Raw genomic sequence first — 23,502 nt, forward strand, 5'->3', positions numbered from 1 at the left:
GCAATGGTAGACAATTCATAATTTATGAATAGACACTTGTACGTAATCCGTGTAATTTATTTCCCCAAAAATTGAAGTTCCGCCGAAATTTACATAAGGATCAAGATCAAAGATCAAGTCGGGATTAAACCTTAACGATTGCTAAAAGCATATAAATTACAATACAGCGAACTCATTTAATACTACCCAACTTATTTAATAACATCTTCAAATGATTTATTATTTTACTATTACATTAAATAATATTTGAATTATATTTATTACTAGTATTTACATAACCTAATTGTACAACTAAGAACCTAAAATTAAAAATCTTAAAAAAATATAATATGATGACTAAAATATATTATTAAAAGGGGTTCCTTTAGGCAAAGTTCCGAAAATACTGGCAGCGTTCCCTTTTTGAATAGCTAGACTAATTCTTTGTACAAGATATCTGCCAGCTCTTCGGTCTTTTGTGATGTCGACTAACCTTTTCGTTATTTCTTTAAAAAGTCTTATAGCGCTAGGACCCCACGGACCAAGGGTCTCGACACCGAATGGGACAAATTCATATTCGGAGCCTAGACCCCTGTATTTACATGTTTTGGCTTTTTCAGCCGCTTCACATGCCGCACCAGCTCTCTGTTCTCTGTTGCTCTCTCAAATTCAAATTCATATTCAAAATATCTTTATTCATGTAGGTCTATTACAGGCAGTTACTATTACATCAGATCGGAATGATTTCGAAATGAGAAGAACTGACAAGAAACTCAGCTCGTATTTTTTTTTAATGTTGTACATATTTACAATAATACTATATCATTTAAATTCAAATTTGGGAGAATAAAGTGACCACCAGCATATGCTATATTAGAATAAGATATATCTAATAAGAATGTCAAACACCTTATAATAATTGTCAATCAAAGTAAATATATTGTCCTTCTTTTTCGACATATTTTTTATTTACATGAAAGTGACAAACACGATATTAAAATATGTTTGGACATTTCATTAATAACATAGACTCAATAACTAAATATCTAAGTCCATAATTGCATGGTCTTTATAAATACAATTAAGTTATTTAAATTGTTTGTCGATTTTATATTTCTTTTTCTATACCAATATCATTTCAATGATTGCACATAAATGAATGATTATTAAAAAAATAATTTAAATTAATGAACTTAATGTGTCGTTTTATAATTAATAATATAATTTCCTCGGTGGCCTAGCGGTGGAGCACAGCCCTTTACCTCCAATGGTTGCGGGTTTCTTGCACGGCACAAACACCTGTATTCATGAGTATGATTGTATCGATCTGTGTGTTTTCTATGTATATTATGTATGCATTTAGAAAAAAAGGTATATATTTATATGTATCGATAGACTAGAACACATAACACAAACGCTGCTAAGCTTGGGACTAAATGGCGCTGTGTGAATTGTCCTGGAATACTTATAGTTATTAGTAATATAGTTAAAATAGTCAAAAAACTAATATTAGTTATGTATATTAAATAGATCTAAATATAAATATTGCACATAGTAAATGTATTGCTTAAATTGAAATTCAAATGATATCTATTGTGTTTTCTACGTGTCTCTTACATGCATTATGTAAAATTAAATTATATTAATTATAAATGAAGTCTAAATACCTACTAGTCCATGCCGTTTAACTAAATAAATATAATAAACTTTTGATAAAAAAAAATAATTTTGGCAAATAAATATTAAAAATCTCTAACATTTTAACTCGTAAAATTCTTTAAAACTAATCCACTTCCTATGTTCTATAATAAAAGAAATTCTATATGTATTAAATATTGGTCCCTAACAAAATAAAGTATGCAAAGTAACAATGCCCTAAACTATTAAATCTGGCCTACGTACATATGATATAAAATTGAAAAAAGATATTCGTTTTAATAACTAAGTAAATATAATTATTTGACAAATATTAATCGTCATTTCTAAAAGCATATAATTGAAATCTAAAGTAAGATAGAATAAACCAATTCTCGTCTCTCAGATTAATTTTGCTTATTAACAGTGTTTACCATCATTTGAAAGTCAGTAGGAAATTAAAATTTATCGAATAGTGTCAACCACATTTAAACTGGCGATTATTGAGGTCTTTATTTGTCATGGTCAGTAGGCCATTAGGGCACAATGATTAAAATATATATATATATATATGAATTAAAATATATATAATTTCTAAAGGACTTGTGAAGTAGGAATTAATTTAATTGTTTAAATATAGAAAGTTCTTTTTAAAATATATAAGAATACACTTACAATACGATCTCCATTTTTATAGTATTTACACTACACTATTTATTAATCTTGTTTGCTATGCTTAAATATTTTTTTATTATGACCGCCGCAGGTAACAAAACATACTGCTATAAATACAAAAAAGTTTACATACCTTCCTTTTCAACAGCGTCTAATTTTGTCCACAACAAACAAAACACAGTCTCGAAAACGAAACTCCGGCGCTCCGATGAAATGAGAAATCGAAAAGCAGCACAAAACACCACTATTTATTATTTAGTATTATTTGTACAAATAAATTGCGTAGTTCAATGACAATAAAAATATATTTTTAATTTTCATAGATTCGCATTTACTAAGTTTTTTATTGGTGCCGCGTTCGAATATCGAATGCCGAGGTTTGGACAGACGATATCGCGCACACCCGGCGCTGTTTGGCGCGTTCTGGTATACTAACTAAACCGAACCGGCAGTTCTTGGCATGGCCGCTTTGGATCGGCGGCCCCAGATACCGTCAATTGTCATGCCAGACTGAATAATTTTGCCCATGCGTACGTACGCTGTACGAGGGGCGCATGCGCTCCCGATGATCAAAATAAACTGCATATACATACTTGTTTAGCTACACATTTTACATGTACTTATCTAACATACATGTCACACATGTATATGGTCATTGAACATTAATATATTATGAAATAAAATGAACACTGAAAAAAATATTAGAAAGAAATATTTACCAATAGATAATGACAGAGTTTTGCGCATTCACCACCAAAGACTTACAACGTCTAAATAAACTGAATCAATCAATCAAAAACAATTAATCAATTTAAAAAATATCCGAACTATATCTTTTGTGTAATCGTTTTTAATACAAATCCACATGTAATGTTACATTGAATGACCCTAAAATTGTCCGATAGTAATTGATATTAATAGTTGGTTCGTAAGTATATTATAAAAAATATAGTAAAGTAAAATGAATTCTTTACCCTATCACTTCGTAATAATTGATTAAGGAAATAAGTAGGTGTCTTTATTAGTTTTAATATATGTTACGGAATTTTACATTTCTTATCATGTTGCTGTTTAAATAACATCATAATATAGGATATTAATTAATCTATATTATTATGAGAAATACCACACTACAATTCCTCTCAGTCACTCAAAGGTTGACTGGAAGAAATCCCTCTTTTGGATAAGTCCGCTATTGTACGCATTTATTTTTTATGTCAATTGTGTCCTTTTAGTCATAATATTATTGTACAAATTGGAATGCCATTTGTTCACTACGAGCGGCTAATGCCGACTAACATACAACAGGCGCTCTTGATCTTGACATTGTATCCAAATAGAGGCTGTCAATATGAAATATATAAATGACACACTTTCAAACACTATCAAATAGGATCAGTCCAAATTGCCACTTTTTTCACTTATATGTCGAGTATATTACAATATAATATAAAAAAAGTATTATTACCAAAAATATAATTTTACATCTAGTATGTACTATTATTTTAATTGTACAATTTTAGAACCAAAATAAATATTGAAATTCTTTATGTTTCGACTGGACTGGAGTGCTCAGTTACAATTTAAGAAAAAAACCTTCAAAGATCGATATTAATAATAACCAATGGAAATTCGACCATAATTAAATGAAACTATAAGTTTGAACATTATTAACGTTTTATTGTCAAAAACAAAAGAGTATACCTGTGTCAAACATATGGTAGTGAGTATAATGTTTTTTCTTATTGGATTAAAAAAAATATTACCATTATGCACTCCTTCTCTATATAAATTACACGTGTGTGTAATTTCACTATCCTCCGTCTGTGCAATTTTCGTAAAATGGGGTACAAAGTTTATGTTTCATGTATTGTAATAATATATAGATAACATTACAATAGGAATACCTATTATATATAATAAAATATTATTACTAACTATCTATCTATCTATCTATCTAGTAACTAGACTCTAATATGTCGTGTTGTGAATACAGCACTCTCACCTTTTTTCGGGTGCAAAGCATCTTGCTTGTTTTGGATGTAAGTGTGAAATTACACAATAAGAGGCGTGGACATCTTCTCTGGAATGACAACGCACATGTGGTACAAACAAAAATAGAAAATAAAAATAGTACACTAGTACCTACTATTATTTTTTCATTAATAGTTGATACATGAGTACACCCTAAAGTATTAGGGTGTACTCACATGATAACATCCGTAAACATGTAAATATCCGAAGTGCTATATATAGGCGATGGTTATTGCTTTTCATCAGGTGGGCCGTCAGCTTGTTTGCCATTCCAATTAAACAGAAAAAGAATAGCACTTCTTAGTTCTATCACATATATCACAGTTCTTAGTTTTCATACAAATTGTGGTTCTGTCGTCGATTTCACTATCTCTGAGATTAACCTCTTTGAACTGTTACTATCACTGCTTGTTAACTTATCTCAAATACGTATTTTTGCGAATGTCTTACACATATGTACACGTAGTTTTAGCACCGTTCTTATATATATAAATATAAAAATATTATAATTTTCGAGGCTGTTTTTACATATACTAGAATGGTGGCAAACAAGGATATGGTCAATCTAATCGTAAACCATAACGTAAGGACGACTAAACCATCAAGACTATCACGTGCGCAATGCCGACAGGTAAGATACCATAGTACCGCTTTTAAAATCCCTTTCTGTATTATCAAGAGAGCGACATCTTACTACTAGGTACTTCATTCCACTTTCTGAATGGATGCAGTAGGAAATTGCTCTCGATCCACACTATACATTTGCAGGATGTAAGAATCAATCATTGTCAATGAAGAGCGATTGCTGGTCTCTATTATAATTTCAGAATCAAACTTTTTAACAAAATTTAAGGAGTATCGCTTTGCGGAGAGTATTCCGCCATGAGCAGTTTTTAAGGTGACAGTTTTTGTTTTTTTACCCGTGCCCATTTTTTGATTTTGTATCACAGATAGCTTTACGATTTTAGATAATCGTCCAAGTGTATCGAATAATGTGTGAACATACATACACGGATGTACTCGTCTACTCGCGTCACAAAGATTTTATAATATTATCGTAACACATCATATTGGTCATATCATTAGTCAAAGCTATCTAAACTATTATTTGTAAGCAAGTAATTTAATTTATCTAAATTATATGCATGTAACAATAATTAACTAACGGAGCTAGTGGTCGTCGTCTTAACCCGACATACAGACAGCAATACCACCTACCGGTCCAATTGTGTTTGTTGTGTCAAAACATCCAGAAAGCTATTGACTTATATACTAGCTGAATTCAAATTAAAAAGAAACCGTTTCAAAACTTAATAAAATCCTAACATTCTCTGCTAGAGCGGGCGTACACCCAAGGCACAAACGCGAAAGCACTAAGGCATAATAAAGTGTTCTCAAATTCTTAAAAAAATATTAGCTGCCCACTCAATTTCGTTTGCATCGCACTTACATGCCATTTATAATATTTCACCCAATTTACACAATACCATTTTAAATTATAGCCTATGTGTTATTCTAATGTATAAGCTATATTACTGTAAATTTTCATCACAATTCGTTCAGTAGTTTTTGGTTGAAAGAGTAACAAACATCCATCCATAGTCACAAACTTTCGCGTTTATAATATTATTAACATTAGGATTAATATTAAGATAGTTCATCCATATACGTACGTAGAATAATTATAAATACATATGTAGATGCTATCAAAACTTTCAATAATACTCTTCAAGTCTATTGCTATGATTTATCTATGTTTATACTTACATATATAATTGTTACGTTTTCTTATAGAACTTTTATTAACCTGTTATGGCAGAGAACACAACAAATTAATAAAAGATCTATAAGAAAAACTGGTGCCCTTCGCTTAAATATTTTGTGTGATCATTTACTATAATATTATCTTATCTGTGTTATGAGCCAGTGGTACCCCGCGACGTACGTACGACGACGATGTATATGTATTATAAATCTGTACACACCAGTACATTTCCATCTATTTTTAAATTCATTTATTAAATACTTTTTAGGTTAATACACCTTTTATGCTCTTATATCATTTTTATCTATTAGGTATATTATTTTTTAATTTTCTACAGGATAATTTTTTATTTTTATTTTTTAATTAGAATATTGCGCCCTAATTCCTCCATCCGTTCGTGAAAAAGATAAATAGACAGTTTATGACAAGGATTAGCATAGCCAATTTTTCATTATATTTATTTTGGATCCTCGAATTATTCAAAGGTGTTGTCTAATAATAATTTCAATCTTTATATAACATACACAATAGATATTTACATTAAAAAAATGCCGTTCACGCAACAACGAGATACAAAATTACATTGAATTACTAATGCGCATCGCAAGTGATTTCCTAAAACAATTATAAATGTAGACTGTTTTTAATGAGAGGATCCCGATGATTTAATTACTATAGGTAATATTATATTATCTGTCTGGTAAAGGTAAAGTCGTTTGTTTATATCAAATAAAGAAAGTTTTTTATGTTGTAGTTTTAGTTATTTAGTATAGTTATTCATGATTATTTGATACAAGTTACGAGGAACTTATATTTATGGAAGAATTTATCATTAGTATGGAGAAGAAGAAAAAGCGCGGACGTAAATTACAAAGGCAAGGTAAGGAATTGATCGTAGATCGAATATCAGTCGGACGAATTTACAACACATTGATGGAAATATTTTGTTACGTATAATAATAACTATAATAGATATAAGCTTACACTTGGAAGTTTATTAACAATTACAGCTACAAATATAAATAAAAAGTAGTCCATTTATTAATCTGGGTTTCTTTTCTGGATAATGTTGGAATGGTCCAAACGCCAGTGCTGGTGTATGCGGAACGGCACTACTAGAGGTTCATATGTGCAGAACAATAAGTCTGCTTAGTTAGCCCATCAGGGCAAAAACACAAGGAGTTTATCACGATTGTCTCTAGGGTGGAGGTCGATCTGACATTGTACGATGAATTTAAAAATCGTATAAAAAATAAAAAATACGACGCTAATATTTAGCTTATTTCCTTATAATTAACTAAGATTGCGTAGATAGGATATAATGGTTTTTATATACCTATATATTAATGGATTATTTGTTTTCATGAAAAACCACAAAACAACAAAATAACATTTATATTAAAAAGACATTAATTTAGGGCTTAAAATTTAAGATTTCGTGTTGATTTACATTGTATTATCTGTTAGAAGTTATTTTCACGTGTGTAATAATAAAGATATGGTAAATAGGGTATTAACATAAGATAGCGTTAAGTATTGAAAGCAGTTTATAAAATTGATAATATAATATATACCTAACATAACTTTGATACGCAAAATTTCAACCGGTGCTAACGTATTGTAAACATGAATGAGATAAATGTTTTATTAGTTTTTATAAAAGACTAAGTGACTCGCGCAACTTCGTCGGAGTCTCATAAGAAAGTGGAAGATCACAAAAATTAATAAATTTTCTACATTTTTGCAAAAAGACGCGATATTCCTTTTGTTGGTCGTATTTCCATTTTATATTTCGTCGTTATAGCCGGTCGATGTATTATCCAACAATAAAATATTTTTTCAATTAGAACCAGTAGGTAAATCCTGAGATTAGAGCGTTTAACCAAACAAACAAACTTTTCAGTCGTCAGTAATATTTATAAGTATGAGTTTGTTTGTTGATACGAGTATTTGTTATCTGTGGTAATATTAACACGAGCGTATGTTACAATGACCAAGATGTTTTTTTTTGTTGCAAATATTTGAAGTCGCGTTAAATCTTTCCAACACAAAAAAAAATCGGAACGATAGAAAATTTTAAAGAACTTATAGGTATAAAGAATTACTGTAGGTTCAATTCCTTGCACTGCACAAAGAGTACGTCATTAATACAATTATTTGTATAGATTGTGTTTTATTGTGTATATAATGTACGTATTTAGGGAAAAATCTATGTAATAGTATCAGTTGTCTAGTACCCAGAATGCAAGCTGCTTAGCGTAGTACTAAATGACGCTGTGTGAATTGTCCTGAGGTATTATATTATTATGGTTTCGAATAATTATCTACTATTTTTAATAATTAATTATTATAATCAATTTTACTTATGTTATTAATTGAAACTAATTCACACGGACAGACACTACATGCTATTTGGTATACTCGATGAAATCATGTAGCAATAATAAATAAACAGTTAGACATATACATGACTGGCATAATCAGCTAAGGTCATGTCCGTGCAGAGATATATGTATTATGTATACCTACATTAATAGTAGGTACCTACTCAAATGATTTTATATAACACTAGCTGTCAGCCGTGACTTTGTCTGCACATGCTTTCACTCACTTACTTATATTTTTACTTAATACAAAATAATAGCTGTTCCCGCGACTTCGTCCGCGAGGAATTTAACTTTATTTTTCTAAAATAAAAGTAGCCTAAGTTACTCCTTACTACATCAGCTACTTGCCATCCCTTGTTTTTAACCCACTGTCGAAGTTGGTTATCTGCGCGATTTGTATCAATGTAAGAATTTACCTATTTTATTAGGAGATTACACTAATACAGTTTGATACTGCGAATTAATATCTATTAATATTCTTAGGTCTGATAATACTGTATTTAGATAATATAAATACCAAATAGAGCTCCCTCACTCAAGTAGGTACGAAGCGAGCGAATAATCGAATATATCGCGAATAATAAGCGAATATATCGCTTGATTGACAGAGATTTAGTATATATATATTTTTTAATGATTTATTACATTAATTATCTATTTACCCACTAGAATTTTTTAATATAATTAGAAGAGATACACGCAGAGGGCCAATCGGAAACATTTTGACTCGACACCCAAACTGGGCCAAATTTCTCTTTCCGTGCTGCAACACCGACTTCTAGATTGCCGTCGTCAGTACCTTGACCACAAAGACAATATACATTATTATTTTAAAAGTACGTTAGACTAAGCCATTAGTAACCTGAAAAATACAGAAATAAAATATATATTACACATATACAGACATACATACACAATATAACACTTAACTTGCTTACATATCGCTCGGTATGTTTGTACTTATTTGTTGCATGGTTTAAAATAAAAATAAATAATAAAAGAAGGTGCGGAAACACCTAATGTTTCCGCTACTTCTTTTTTTATTTATTTTATTATAATATCGTACAAATTATTTATTTTATGTATATTTCATAAAATATAACAGTTATTACACAATGAAATATTGTAAATGACTATATAAGTAAGTGTCACAATTAATTATTATTATTTTACATATTACACAAGTTATAATAAACAATTATTTAACACAGCTTATTGAATAAATATTCATAATGACGTATATGTATATTATACAAACGATAATAATTATAAACATAGTATAACTCTTATTGGTCGCTAAAATAACAAAAAAAAATATAACCGTTATAAAATAACACAATTAATCTTAGCAAAATTACTATTACGCGTTTATTCACTCATGGATAAGCGTCACTATCTCTGTGTGTCAAGGGCTAATCATTGCAGAGGGTATTAGTATCGTAAAAAATAAACATAGATATATCTCATTACAAGAAAAACATTTGCGTCTCATACTAAATATGTCTATAGTACTTTACAATCTATTCAAAAATTAATTCATTGGTCTTTTATGGGTCTAGAAACATAAAATTTTGGGTTCTTTGTCGCCATTGTACCAAAATCAAATCACCACCCCCTAAAATAAATTACCCCCTGGTAATTTATTTTATATTTATTTATTATTAATTTAAATTTCCCTTTATAGTCTAACTAACCTGTCCTCTTGCTCAGTCGCCCCGGCAGCGTATGCCGTTAGCGCAAGCGACTACTTAATATCATATTAATCCATTAAATAATCCATCAAAAAATCTAATAAATAAAACATCATCACCGTGTCAACCCCTTATCGTCCTACTGATGAGTATGGGTGTCAGATAAGGATTTCATTGTAACCAAGCGATCTGGTAAGCCAAAATAATCAAATCAAATCAAAATATCTTTATTATGGAGATTTATTATTATAAACATTTATAAAAAATCAAATCTAACATCACTTTGAAATGAATGGCCAAGAAGAACAGGCAAGAAACTCAGTTATTACTTTTTGAAATAAGATTTCAAAAACACATTGGAGAACGTACTTAGTCGTATAAAACCCATATGTAAAATGAAACCATTTATGTTAACATACTATCTATTGTACAATCCAATCTCTAGATTCCATCTGATTTAGTTTAAAAGAACTTTCTATAAATATAAGAATTTTCTATCACTAAATTGGTATGAAAAATCAGACGATGCCGCGAATTAAAATAAAATTACCTCTATTTAATGACCTAAGACCTCATTTTATGTACCGCTAGCTGATCAAACAACCGGCGTGATAGCAGAGGATAATAAAATATGCGATTACAATTAGGTACTAATAATTACCCGGACGTTATATATACTTTGTATTTCTAATTGTATCTACATAGTATTTCTATTTTATGTAAGTATATACACTGTATACATATAAGATAAATAAATTATACTCGACAATTTGCATATATTGCAATTTGCATATCTAGTCCCAAACTATGTAGAGCTTGTACTGTGGATATTAAGGGAGCATCTATTAATTACATGTCTAGTTCAGGCAGAATATCACTCACGCAATCTCACATGTGGAAGAAGAAAGTCTCAGCAAATATTACATTATTTCCTCTTTTTTTTTAATTAACAATACTTTATATTGTAATTGCGACATAATTATCTGTTGACATATAATTATAATTACTATTGACATGTAACGTGTTACACTTGTGAATAAAATAATATGAATATGAATGAAATTACAGAATAATAGACTACAATCTTAGTCCTCCGAAATATGCATTGATATATTTCAGACATTTGGTATTAGGGGTGATATAATAACGTGATATCCGTGGTACTGTAGATGTACATTTATACTCGTAGACGTATGGTTGGACGATAGTTGCATCTTACCATTAGGTGAGCCATAAAAAAATATTAGGTCTGCAAGAGACGTCAGTTTATTTCCCATCCGGTCACATAAAATTTCCCCAACAGGTTTATGGCGGGTTTTATATCACCATAAACAACACTAGTCAATAGTATTCGAGACATATACAGTTCATGGAAGTTCGCCTACTTTTTTCGTCGACGCCACGAATAATGCAAACCGGACATGATGATCAGGACCTGTCGGCTCAGTCTAAAGGTAATACTATAATGTGTATCCGATACAGATCTCGATCTGTAAGTATTTATCCATCGTCGTATCTCAGTTGTAGGGCTACGACAACGTAAATATAGAGAATGAATGCTAAAACCTATCTTCGATTATTATACAGCTTTTCATATATTTAATTTCTGTATCTTGATAAAGGCAATCTTTGCCAAAAGTGTAACGAGAATTTTCAGGATGGTTTTTAAAAAAATGTTCACTATATTCAACAAATTGCTCGAATACACTGAATATTATGTACCTACCTATATATTCCCAGTTCTTAATTTTCTTATGTAAGTTTAAGATTTGTTTACATCTTATAAGAAAATAATATCCTTAACCGTAAAAAAATAGCAATACTATACTGCAGTACTATGTAATTTTATGTCATCTATGGCTGTAGATAGTAACTAGATTAAAAAAAAACAGTAGTGTCGACAGAATGGCTAAGCTCGAGTGGTACCACCAGAAGTCACATAAAAACGTTATCCGTGATATAAATAGGCGACGATTATCTTGTACACCAGGTGGACCGTCAGCGTATTAGGCATTTTAATTACATGAAAAATAGACTTTAAAAAATTGAGTTTCTACTAAAATCTCACTATGTGCCGTTGTAGCGTAATTGACAACCCTAGAAGAGTAGGTAATGAATAGTCACAACGTAAACATCTACCTAGCAATTACAAGTAAATGCCACATTACCGTTCAACGACCGGTGCACTTCCCCAGCCTTAACCTTTACAAGTTTCACTCTCTTAATTATAAAACAATGTTTCTAAAATTGTTACCTCTCTATATATAATCTCCTTATTTATCTCTTTCTTTTCCGCTCTACAACGAACTTATTTTCTGCCTCATACATTGGTAATTTTCCTGTATCTAAATATTTAATCCAAGTATGTATATATTAAAATATGTGTATATATTTATTTATGTGTCGTATGTAAATATGTATGTCTAATAATATGTATTATTTTAAAGTTACTACGTAAATGTTTATAAACTATAATGCGCCGCTTACTAACTTCTCTGTTTGCCTTATGGTTGACTGGTGGAGAACGCCCTTAGGTGTTAAGTTCGCCATATGTAAGTACATTTATATATTGTATTTGTGCATTAAAGTTTAAATAAATAGATAAATATAAGGACAAAAAGTTATTCACATATTGATAAATTTATTTACAATTATGAATATAATCATTCAACATACTTGTGTTTGCACTGGCGACTACATCCAATGCCGCAAATTCGTCTACGTGAATTATCTCAATAGTAAGGTCGCTCAAAGAAGTCGGAGATGATACCAGGAAGCTGCGCTTCCAGGAAGAGCTTGGTCAGCGGTACCCGGAATCTTGGCGTTACACGTGCATACGACTTTACATACATTTTATAACCATGTAGTATTATCCGCGTAGGCTTAGAATGGTGATTAATTCATATCTCATTACTCCTTGTTATACTCTTGCTTTCTAAGTAATTAGAATGGCAAACAAGGTGACAGCCCTCCTGACAAGTATTCGTCTTGGTATATATTATTTTATCCCATTATGGTGACCCTATGGTGTAGTCTCTAGAGAAAACATCGGCAGGTAACACATTTCACAATCTAAGTGTACGCGGGAGGAAGCTCGTCTAAAACCGTACTGTCCGAGAACACTCATGTAATCATCTACATATATATTATACAATATACATAATACACACTATAACCAACTAACCACCGTAATTACCTTAAATGTTACACGAAAACACGAAATGAACACGAAAACAAAATTCGAACTCTCTCTTTAAGTGACAGACTTTTCTCACTGTTAAATTGACAGTTGACATCTGTCACAACAATATTTCCATACCTAATCATTTACATATTGCAGACAAAGTAATTTAAAAATAAAACATTTCAACAAACATAATTCATGTTAATATAATTGTTATTAAAAAAATATATACATTATTATTTTTAATTCTCAGAGTTAACCTTTGAAATCAATATAAGAATTGTTAGTAGATTTGTGCGTATATATAATATAATATATGTATATTATGTGTACTTATCTACTTTTAACTACGTACTAATATTTATATTATGTTCCAAATTTAATCAAAATAAGTGCTTCAAAATTTATATTATTAAAACGTTATTTTATTCTATTAATTCTATCGCTTAAAAAAATAATTAATTATTTTTGTGGCAATCATGATGACGTGATTGTCATGTCTATTGACGATATTTATCACTGATGCAGTCAGCTTATTATAATTTATATAATTAACAATCATTAGCCCACAGATAGTCATAGCCTAAACCTTATTAGCCTATATAATACAATACTTACATACATAAATACTGCCAAATTACGAAGAACTATTCTTGTAATGTATACTAATTAACAGATAATTCCAGTTCATGCATTTTAAAATATGCCTACAATATTTATTCTAAAGAATTAGTGCATAAAACAAGGGGTCATTAAGAAATAAGGTCAAATAACAGGACATAACATTAATCGGATAAATTACATTTTTTTATTAAAAAAAATTGGTATAGTAGATTTTTTTATATAGGCAAATAAGCTGGTCCATCTGATAGTAAGCGGTAAGCGTTATCTAATATATACTTGTACAACTACGGTCATCATATTAGCATGTGACACCCCTGAGAACACTCATACCTGTGCTCATACGTTGCTATTTCAGATGATTAATAAATATCATGCCTCTTAACCTATAATTTCATTGCCTAATCTGTACTCTACAACCGAATAGACTTACAAAGCAAGCTGCTTGGTGGCTCTAACAGAGGAGACTTGGGTATACATGCAGACGACTTTTTAAAAGTCCTCTTTGGTAAATTGATGATGTTTAATTGCCACTTTAAAGACCTGAAAACTTTCAAACTAGCTATTAATGATACATTGTACCTACCAAATTTCAAAATAGCCATTAATAAAGAAAAAAGAAAGCCAAAATAAATGCACCTTTTATGTTACTTAAATAAAAGGTGCATTTAGTTTGACTTTACAAGTACAAATAAATACTGAATTCAAATAAATTTTGTAGCATAAAACTAAACACCGACTTCACATATTTGATTCTAATCTGCTTAATGGTAGCGATAATCCAGCATGATCAATCTTTTTAACCAAGCCAAAAGTTCACATTAAAAAAAAAAACTATATCAAAATCAACCAACGCCATATCAAAAACAAATAACTGGACTCTGTTATTTTTGTAACTGGTTATTGTTGTTATTTTGACCTCAATGTGCCTATGTCAGTTCTAGGTACTGGCATCGTTATCATTTCGGGTCTCTGCATCAGTCATTTATTGACTATAACTGAATACAGAGCTCTGGGGGAAGGGGATATCATCCTTCATGGAATTAGATCAGCGAGGTGTGGACTTTTAGATCGCAAAGGGCTTAGATTCAAATCTGTAACACCAAATTTTCTGTTTGCGATTAACACACTAATTAACAACTAATTAAGAGACAAGAGTCTTGGCGTTTCAGATTCTAGATTTAGTTACTGTTACTTATGCCTTTTCTTACAATTATTATTTGCTCTTCTGTGATCCTCTCACCGATTTGTCATTTTGGTTTTGGTTTGGATGAGATCTCTTTTTCAGATACGTCCTCCTTTGGTAACAATGTTCTAATGCTTATTAAGAATATACAATAGATAATATTTTTTAAAACGAATTCAATATATACAATGTCTCAGAAAAATATTGAGAATAAAATCTAAAACTTTCAAGCAGGTATAATACATTGTTCCTTTTAAACAGAAATAGCGACTCATACATTACGACATACAAAACTCTATTTGTTTTATTATAAACAACTAATTATGTTCAATAAAGAGGTTCAAGACTCTTTCATAACATCAGAATTTGAGAACCCATCTCGCAAAGTCGCAAATAATACGAAACCGGTTATCTTTTTTTGTTAATAAAACAAGTTATAAGTGTCGTGGAGCTTACGGAAGCATCATTATACAAATTACTACCGTTATGAGATCATGTCGTGACTACGACAATTTAAAACTTCGTTACACAAAAGAGCTGATATCAATTCTGAATATTTTATTATAGGACAGTACGGAAGTGAACTGTTTCGATTATATTGATTGTTTTAATCCTGAAATTAGAGTCACAAAGATATAAGGATATTCAAGTACATTGAATACTTACTTACTTTTTAAATTGTTCTAAATTTAATATGAAAACAAGTAGAAGTATGGGAGTCAATAATGTCTCACAGAGAAGTTCATCTATATATTACCCTTGTCTAGTATTTGTCATACATTGCTGTTAATATCAAGAGCGCCTACCCATATAATAAGAGAATTATTTGTCTCGCTACTATTCTAATAGGAATAGGAGTTTTAACTTCTACTAGTATACTAGTTTTATTGCACATTGTACCTTATGTACGAGTACTGAAAATCCTTTATTCAAATAAACCTAATTTAAGCACTTTTGAATAGTCATAACATTTTTTTTAATCTAACACTCATTCGGAAAACTTTCTAGCAAGAAACTTGTTTGTTGCTCTTTTCGTCTTTTTTATTATCAACAATAGTGATCTGAAGACTACCAAGAATCTTTGAAATAGTATGTAATTACGTACTACTACTACTTTTAATGAACTATCTTAAAGCAGTTGTAAGCGCTGTTGTGCGGTAAATTCCAAGGTAGCAGCACCGACTCGACTTTTAGTGCATTGACCGACATTACCAAATGTCAAATTTTTAGCGAGACGATCTAATTTCTAAGCCAATTTCTGTAGGTAGGTACTTCTCGGAAAAGGTTTTCTACTTTTCGAGATTTATAGGCCGTAAATTCTTCTACATTCCAATTTTTATTTTTGCGAAACTGCGACTCACGAAATCTTCTTTTTAAGATGTAATATACATACATACACATCTCAGTGTTTACCGTTTTAAGAAAAGTAAAATGTTGTTTTACCGAACGACTGCATACTTGGTCAAGCAATATACCTCAATAGATGGGGATATCGTGGACATCACATGACAAGATACGTTGAAAGTGACTAAAAAATAACATTTAAAAAATCTACCAGTTTAATTACTTGCCAGTTTTTCTCAACTAAAGTAGATAGATATCCGCACTGGACGGTTGGGATAGTGATAATGAATATTGAATATTTGTTATTGTTCTATGTGAATAATCATTTTGATTTTGAGTTAATTGCCAATTCAGTCACACATATATAAACCTACAATTTTAATGACCACCAATTTTTGTCCGATATGGTAATTACTTAAAACTAATTTAGGTATATCTCCTATATCTAGACTATCTTTGTAATATATATTAATGCTTAGAAAAATAAAGACTATCTAGTACTAATTATTTATGAAAAGTCGTTTGTCTGTCTGGCCTATTAAACTTTTATCTGCATCCGCTGATAGCAGTTTAGTTTTTAAACTTATTTCCGGAACAAATTCAGCATTTACTGGTTGCATAGTCCAATTTGTATTGTTAAAAAAAGGGAAAAAGTTTTTATTTCGCGTATTAATATAATGATGAGTAACGCTACGAGGTAAAAAAGGGACATTATCACAGAACGTCTTGTAGTCTCAATATAAGCGGAAGTAATTTGTATGGAAAGTAACGGATGGACATATATTTTTTAATAAATATGTATAATTCTACATTTAAAATACTAATATAAAAAAAAGAAATAGCAATAAAAACAATTCTTTAATGTGGAGGCATAAAACCAGAAACTACGTAGATATGCACTATGTTTAAATGCATTAGCAAATAACTGGTTTTATGGTATATTTTTATATTCTTTAACATTATATTACTACGCTCTAATTTGAAAACAAAGGCATTATATTTTTATATTTACACATTACACATTCAAAGAAATAACATACAATTCACAAACAAGCCAAGATAAAAATAGAATTACCAAAATACGTTAGGTACAAGAAATCCGTACTATGTGACATCGTTAAGATTTTATTAATGCATGGAATCGTTTTATATTAGTATCGTATTGGCAGTTTATTTTTAATTGGTGAAAATGTTATGGTGCACCCGCCTGCAATAACGATATACGTCAGTGGGGCACCAGTGGAGGATGATAAAATGAGAATGAGATCGCGACAGCCCATGGTAACAATTTCGCCAGGAATTTTATACAGTGGGTTCCAGGAGAGATCGCTTGCCGACCTGACATGGTACATTGCTATCAATGGGGTCAATAATCTCTTATGCTAATAATCTCATACGCCCGCTCGTACTAGTAGTTAGGTACTCGCAACTTTGTTTGAATGGTGCTAGATACAAAATAGTTCTTGATAATCACCATAACAACCATTGTGTACGGGGAGAGATGATGGCGTGTGAAGAAGGACTAGTAATCCCGTTAGCACCATCATAAAGTAGGTATTCTACCAAGTCCTCAATACTGCACCACTTATAACTATCAAGATGTGACAGGTTTCTGACAACAGGCTGAAACGGATACAGTTTATTACAATACATTAAGCAATACATTTTTTCAAAAAACACGAGTTGTAGCCTGATATAAAATAAACGTATTTACTAAACAATTACCTACCTAGCATCTACTAAACGTCATAACAACATTATCAGTTAATATTATCGTCTAATTCAAGCACGTTTAGAATTAACGGCGCAAAATGGGTATAAATATATACTATATTAAGTGGCTAACCTACTAGTTATGTTACATCGTGTTAGGAGATTCCTATAACTACACGATATCAAGTTGTTGTTGTTAAAAATATATTTTGTAAACTTCACATTTTCATTATAAATGATCAATAGCGGAACAGAAAACAAAGTCGCGTCAAGTAATGCTTTTGTTTCAGAAATTTAAATTTGACACGCGCTATGTGAGTGACAATATCCAATGTTGTAATGGATAAACTACTATAACTGTCTACGTGTAGGTCGAAAACAAAGCCAAAATAAACTTAGCCACGTATGTAAGCTTTAGTTATCTTTAAGAATTACTTACTTATGTACTATTATTGTTTATTAAAATTAAGAAAGTCTAATTTATTATTTTAAGATACTACGTAAAAACCTCCTGGTTTTTCACCAAGTAGAATCTGAGGACATTATACCGGTGCAAAGTTTGGATAATCCTTTCCTAATGAATGTCTACATTATTTGGAACGCCTGTCCAAAGTTTCAGACCTATGGCTCAAGTCCACTTTAATAGGCGCTGATACGAAAAATCCTTTAGTCCGTTTTTAATTAAGCTTAACACAGAATGCACAGATCTTCTAATTCTAAGACAGGTTCAATATCCTCAAACAATTCAAACTGACACAATGTAAAACATATTGTATATACCTAAATGAAAAACGTTTATTTAGTATATGGAATATTAAACTTCAAAACTTTACGTTGCAAGCGCCAATATATATCCAAAGCAATATCCGTCTTATGCTCTAGAAACATTTGCAATACAACAAATTATGTTTGCGTTTCACATCGAATTTTTATGGTACACACAGGTCATTAGATAAAAAGTAGTAGGCTGATAAAACTCCACTGCTCTGGTTATTTATAACAACTTGTTTACTTCGACTTTTTGGAATGAACTCATTCAAGTCTACGCGCGTTTCAGGAGTGCTCTGCGTACTGATGTACTTCACGTAATGCTGAATACATGATAATATAATTTAATCCTGAAACTTTTCAAAGGGATTACTTACCTGTTAGAAGTTATAACAAGTTTTAGTGACACGTGTAAGAAAGTATATAAAGGCTGAACCGTTAACTTGACACCATTAGACGAAGAAAGCTCTTCCTGGAGGGTTGTGACTTGAGAACATCAAGTATACTGTGCAATCTACTGTGGTAAGATACTACAATATTATAATGTATCAAACATTCGAATTTCATTTCTTATATCAATAATATCTTAATGCCATTCAAGTTTCTGACAATAATAAAGTTGTACTAGATTTCAAATCTTTTTTTAATTTTTTGCACCACAAACGTGGGCTAGGTCACAACTGATAGTAAACAGTTGCCTATAGGCTTAATACTTGCAATACTAGAGGTTTCTATTGCGCATTGCCTGCCCTTGTGACGCGAACATAACATAAGTCATGGTACCAAGTAAATGGTCATTCGTCTCTAAAGTCTAGAGCAATACTAAGTTTTAATGATTTGGCGGGAGAAATTGAGACAGAATTTTGATTACTGGTGACCTGCCGGCGTAAACCGTTACCGAAGACGGGTGTCTTAGAATGATAGGATGAGCATGAGGTCAGGTCAGTTGGCTCCTCGTAACTGATTCACCAGGAATTTATCACGATGATTTCCAGGGGGGGCCGTGAGATCAACCTGACATAGTACATTGCTAGCAATGGAGTTATTAGTAATGTAGTTACAGACCCTAATTCTAATATTCTTGTTATTTTCAGGGGCAAGGACAATGTTTAAATAAGTGTGATTATTGTAATGTGATCAAGCCTGTGTATCAACTCAATCTGGTAAATGAATTATAACTTTGAATTTATATCATACCTTTTCCATCATATCATATAAAAATTAACGTAATATTATTATTTTGTACATTTACCTACTAGCCAATAGATATATTTAGGTCTTATTTCTCTCTAAAACAGTAAGTAGCGTACTGTGAATCAATTACTATCTAATTATATTCTTCTTGTTTCTGTACTTTCCGTAGACACATTTACTATAATTTATTAGAGAATATTTAGGCATGATACGTTACTCATCTGAAAAGGCAACACATTACGGGAATCACTTAATGACCACATATACCTGGCGCAGTTCACGTCTATATCTGACATATCCTACGATCATTACTTACCATCTAGTGAGCCTTCATGTTTGTCATAACAGTACATAAAGAAGTTGGTAAAGGATGAACCGACTTTTTATTATGTGTTTTAATCTGTTATCAGGTGTTAAAACCTGTAACACTGCGACCTACATTGATCTATTGTGCTTGCCCTTTTTCAAAGTTCACTACGTAAACTTTAAAGGAACCCGTAAGAGACAAGAACGTAAAAACATTTTTTATGTATGGCCTTTTAACTACTTATACGCATCATATTTATGTATTATTTTACTCATGTATTTTATTAATATACGGTATGCAGTTTCAATATATATAAACCAGATACAAAATTATCTATATATAAATTACATGTTAATGTAGTTGTGTCTAAACAATATATATTATTATTATATTAACTGATGCAATGTTTTCAGATCGTTTAAAATGAAGGGTTTTTACATATTTGTGGTATTCATGACTTGCTACAGCATAGCATCCGCTCACATTCTTACATCAGCCTATATGAACTACCCTTCGGCGATCTGTAAAAAAATGCTCAATCACGCCCTAGACAGCCTGTGCACGTACAACTATGAATCCACCGGTAAGAATAGTTCTATCTTTTTTTCAACTAAACCTAGAAAACTAACTAATTAAATTCTATCATAAATTTATCCATTCTTATCTTAACTTTGAACTATAATTAACACAGCTGAACCCGCGACTTCATATATATTACGTTTTTATGAACTAATTTGAATAAAACATAAAAAAAAAACAGAAATAATTGTAACAATCCTATTTCTGGGTATATTACTTTGATAATACCTCTCAATTATAGTTTTTCACATATATCTACCATGCACAGACAGCAATCAGTTCCAATTTTATTATACTTATGCATAGATTGTGTCTGTAATTCTTTTTTGTTTCAGAATTACTCCGTGATGCTATATCGAAGGAGGTAGACACTACAAATTGGAAATATTTGGAGAAAGTCCTCGAAGTGTGTTGTATGAGACCATGTACACTGCCCGAATTGTTATCTACATGTCAAACGCAATAACATATAGAAAAAAACTTGACATAATGTACGGCATTTACTATAGACCGCTGGCAAATAAACTACTCTACCTACCCCTCTACTGAAAAATAGTAACCGTCGTATATAAACATAAATCACGGACATAACAAACTTTACTTCTGATGCCTATGATGTCCTTTATGCATTACCATTCAAGAGGTCTGAGGCGTGATCCCTGTTATTTCAGATTTTTTTTTTATTTTATTTAGGTAGTTTAATTTTGTAACACCAAGCATATTTTACAGACTCATTACATGTGACCAACCCCGTTTTCCCCACTGGGCACGCCAGGCGCGTGTCCAGGGCCCCGCGAGAGATTGGGCCCCCTAGTCAAATCTAATCCCTACTCCTTTACTAAACGATAATCGATAGCCACTCTCGCCTGAAAATCAGTCTAAAATGCTTACCTACTATGGTCAATTGGTTCGTTTTGTTAATTTTTTAATAAATGTCTAGCAAGAACTTGAACCCCTCAGCACAACGAATTTTTAAAATTATTTTTGCTGGTTTATTTTGAAAGTAGGGCATCCCCATATACATTTCTAAAGAGTCATGTTAAAAAATTACTTTCTTTTCTAACAAAATAGTGCTTTATTACTATGGCCATAGGGGCTCCATTATCCTAATGTGCTCAGGACCACTAATAGGTGAAAGACTGCCCCGCATGTGACTAGAATTGTTTTAAATAATTGACAACGTAAATTTGTCTCATTTTGTCGAATGTCGAATTTTTGCTTTTTTTTATTCCGTAGTCTTTTATGGAATAAAATGGCAAAAATTCGACATATAGAGACATCAATGTGTTGAGAGGTCGAGAAAACCCGAGAGAAACCTGTGAGAAACTATTACTGGATATGTTATTTATTCAATAATCAAGTTTCCATTGCTAATAGTTTATAAATATGAAATGTGATTATAATGAATTTCGTAATTACACTAAAAAGTACAATATTCAGTGTAATAGAAATTTGTATCGTATTATAGAGATCGGTAACTTATTATAATTTAATATGGCTTTAGAAACCAATTAAATGTCTCAATTTTTTATAGACATTAAATAATATACAGTAGAATAATTTATTTTCATAATTTAGATAGTCCTTTGAGTAAATATCTTGGCAGAGAACAAGCTTTAAAATCTACATAGTGATACTTATATTTAATATTTAGCTTTAATATCAATATAAATCAAGATGATTCTAAAAATGCTTTGCCAAAACATCAGCATTTTATACACAACTTAAGTATCACAATAAATACATAAAGTAATATTTACACCGTTATATCTTATCATAATTAGACATCCCTGTTGAATATGGACCTAAGACCTTGTGCCCTTTCGGACCTTGGATTGATAACGGGCGTCAATTGCAATAACAAATTAATTAACTATTTAGAAAAAAAACGATATTCTTGTTTCATCATGAATAAAACATCTTAACAAAAGCTGTTTGTAAACATAAATAGAAAAAATAGGTCGTTACAAGGACACCAGATATACTCCAAACAGATGAGAATAATATGTATACCACCACAGAAAAAATATTACAGGATATAGATATAATAATAGATAGATAATAATATAAATAGCATTGTTATCTCATTAAAGTTAATTACAGCAAATTTGGCTCGTTTTACTTTTTTTAGTTTGTATATTTTTTTGCCATATTTTGAGAATAACAAAGAAGCAGATGTTCCATCGAATGGTAAGTGGTATCCGCCTACATACATGAATAGCACCACGGGTATTACGTCATCATATGACGCCCGAGTGGTGAGTGTGTAGTACGTAAGTGGTGTACTCATGCGTGGCCATTCCGCAGCACTAAGATTTTCTGTATCCGTACCTTGAAATTCACTGCTTATCTCGTCCTTCAACCGAAACATCTTACAACATTTTCCAGCTGAAATAGGAGAGACCCACAAATGACTTTATAAAGACTATTTCTGTAATAT

At 31.0% G+C, this 23,502-nt stretch overlaps 2 protein-coding genes across 2 annotated transcripts in view; one reads left to right on the forward strand and one right to left on the reverse strand.

Annotated features, from left to right (window-relative positions):
- LOC131848141 (ATP-binding cassette sub-family G member 1) overlaps positions 1-2,786 on the reverse strand; it is a 73,284-nt gene extending 70,498 nt beyond the window's left edge. The window contains exon 1 of the mRNA XM_059197905.1: positions 2,423-2,786. The gene's annotated coding sequence lies outside the window, so the exon portion shown is untranslated. The remainder of the gene's footprint in view (positions 1-2,422) is intronic.
- Positions 2,787-11,574: 8,788 nt separating this feature from the next.
- Positions 11,575-21,711, forward strand: LOC131848042 (uncharacterized). The gene is made up of 4 exons (XM_059197797.1): positions 11,575-11,620; positions 12,906-12,972; positions 20,897-21,066; positions 21,398-21,711. The coding sequence occupies exons 1-4, from the start codon at positions 11,575-11,577 to the stop codon at positions 21,526-21,528; spliced, it is 414 nt and encodes a 137-aa protein (XP_059053780.1). The 3' UTR covers positions 21,529-21,711.
- The last annotated feature ends 1,791 nt before the right edge of the window (positions 21,712-23,502 follow it).

Source organism: Achroia grisella, unplaced genomic scaffold (genome assembly GCF_030625045.1).
Source record: "Achroia grisella isolate CSIRO2021 unplaced genomic scaffold, CSIRO_AGI_Agris_v1 utg546, whole genome shotgun sequence".
In the NCBI taxonomy this organism is placed as follows: Eukaryota; Metazoa; Arthropoda; class Insecta; order Lepidoptera; family Pyralidae; genus Achroia; species Achroia grisella.

What these genes read in the sequence shown, in the direction of transcription:
- LOC131848042 (XM_059197797.1), top strand. Translation starts at nt 11,575, where the DNA reads ATGCAAACCGGACATGATGATCAGGACCTGTCGGCTCAGTCTAAAG. An exon ending in CCTGTCGGCTCAGTCTAAAG is followed by an intron (nt 11,621 to 12,905) that starts GTAATACTATAA and finishes TTATCTCAATAG; the next exon opens with TAAGGTCGCTCAAAGAAGTC. An exon ending in GTACAACTATGAATCCACCG is followed by an intron (nt 21,067 to 21,397) that starts GTAAGAATAGTT and finishes TTTTTGTTTCAG; the next exon opens with AATTACTCCGTGATGCTATA.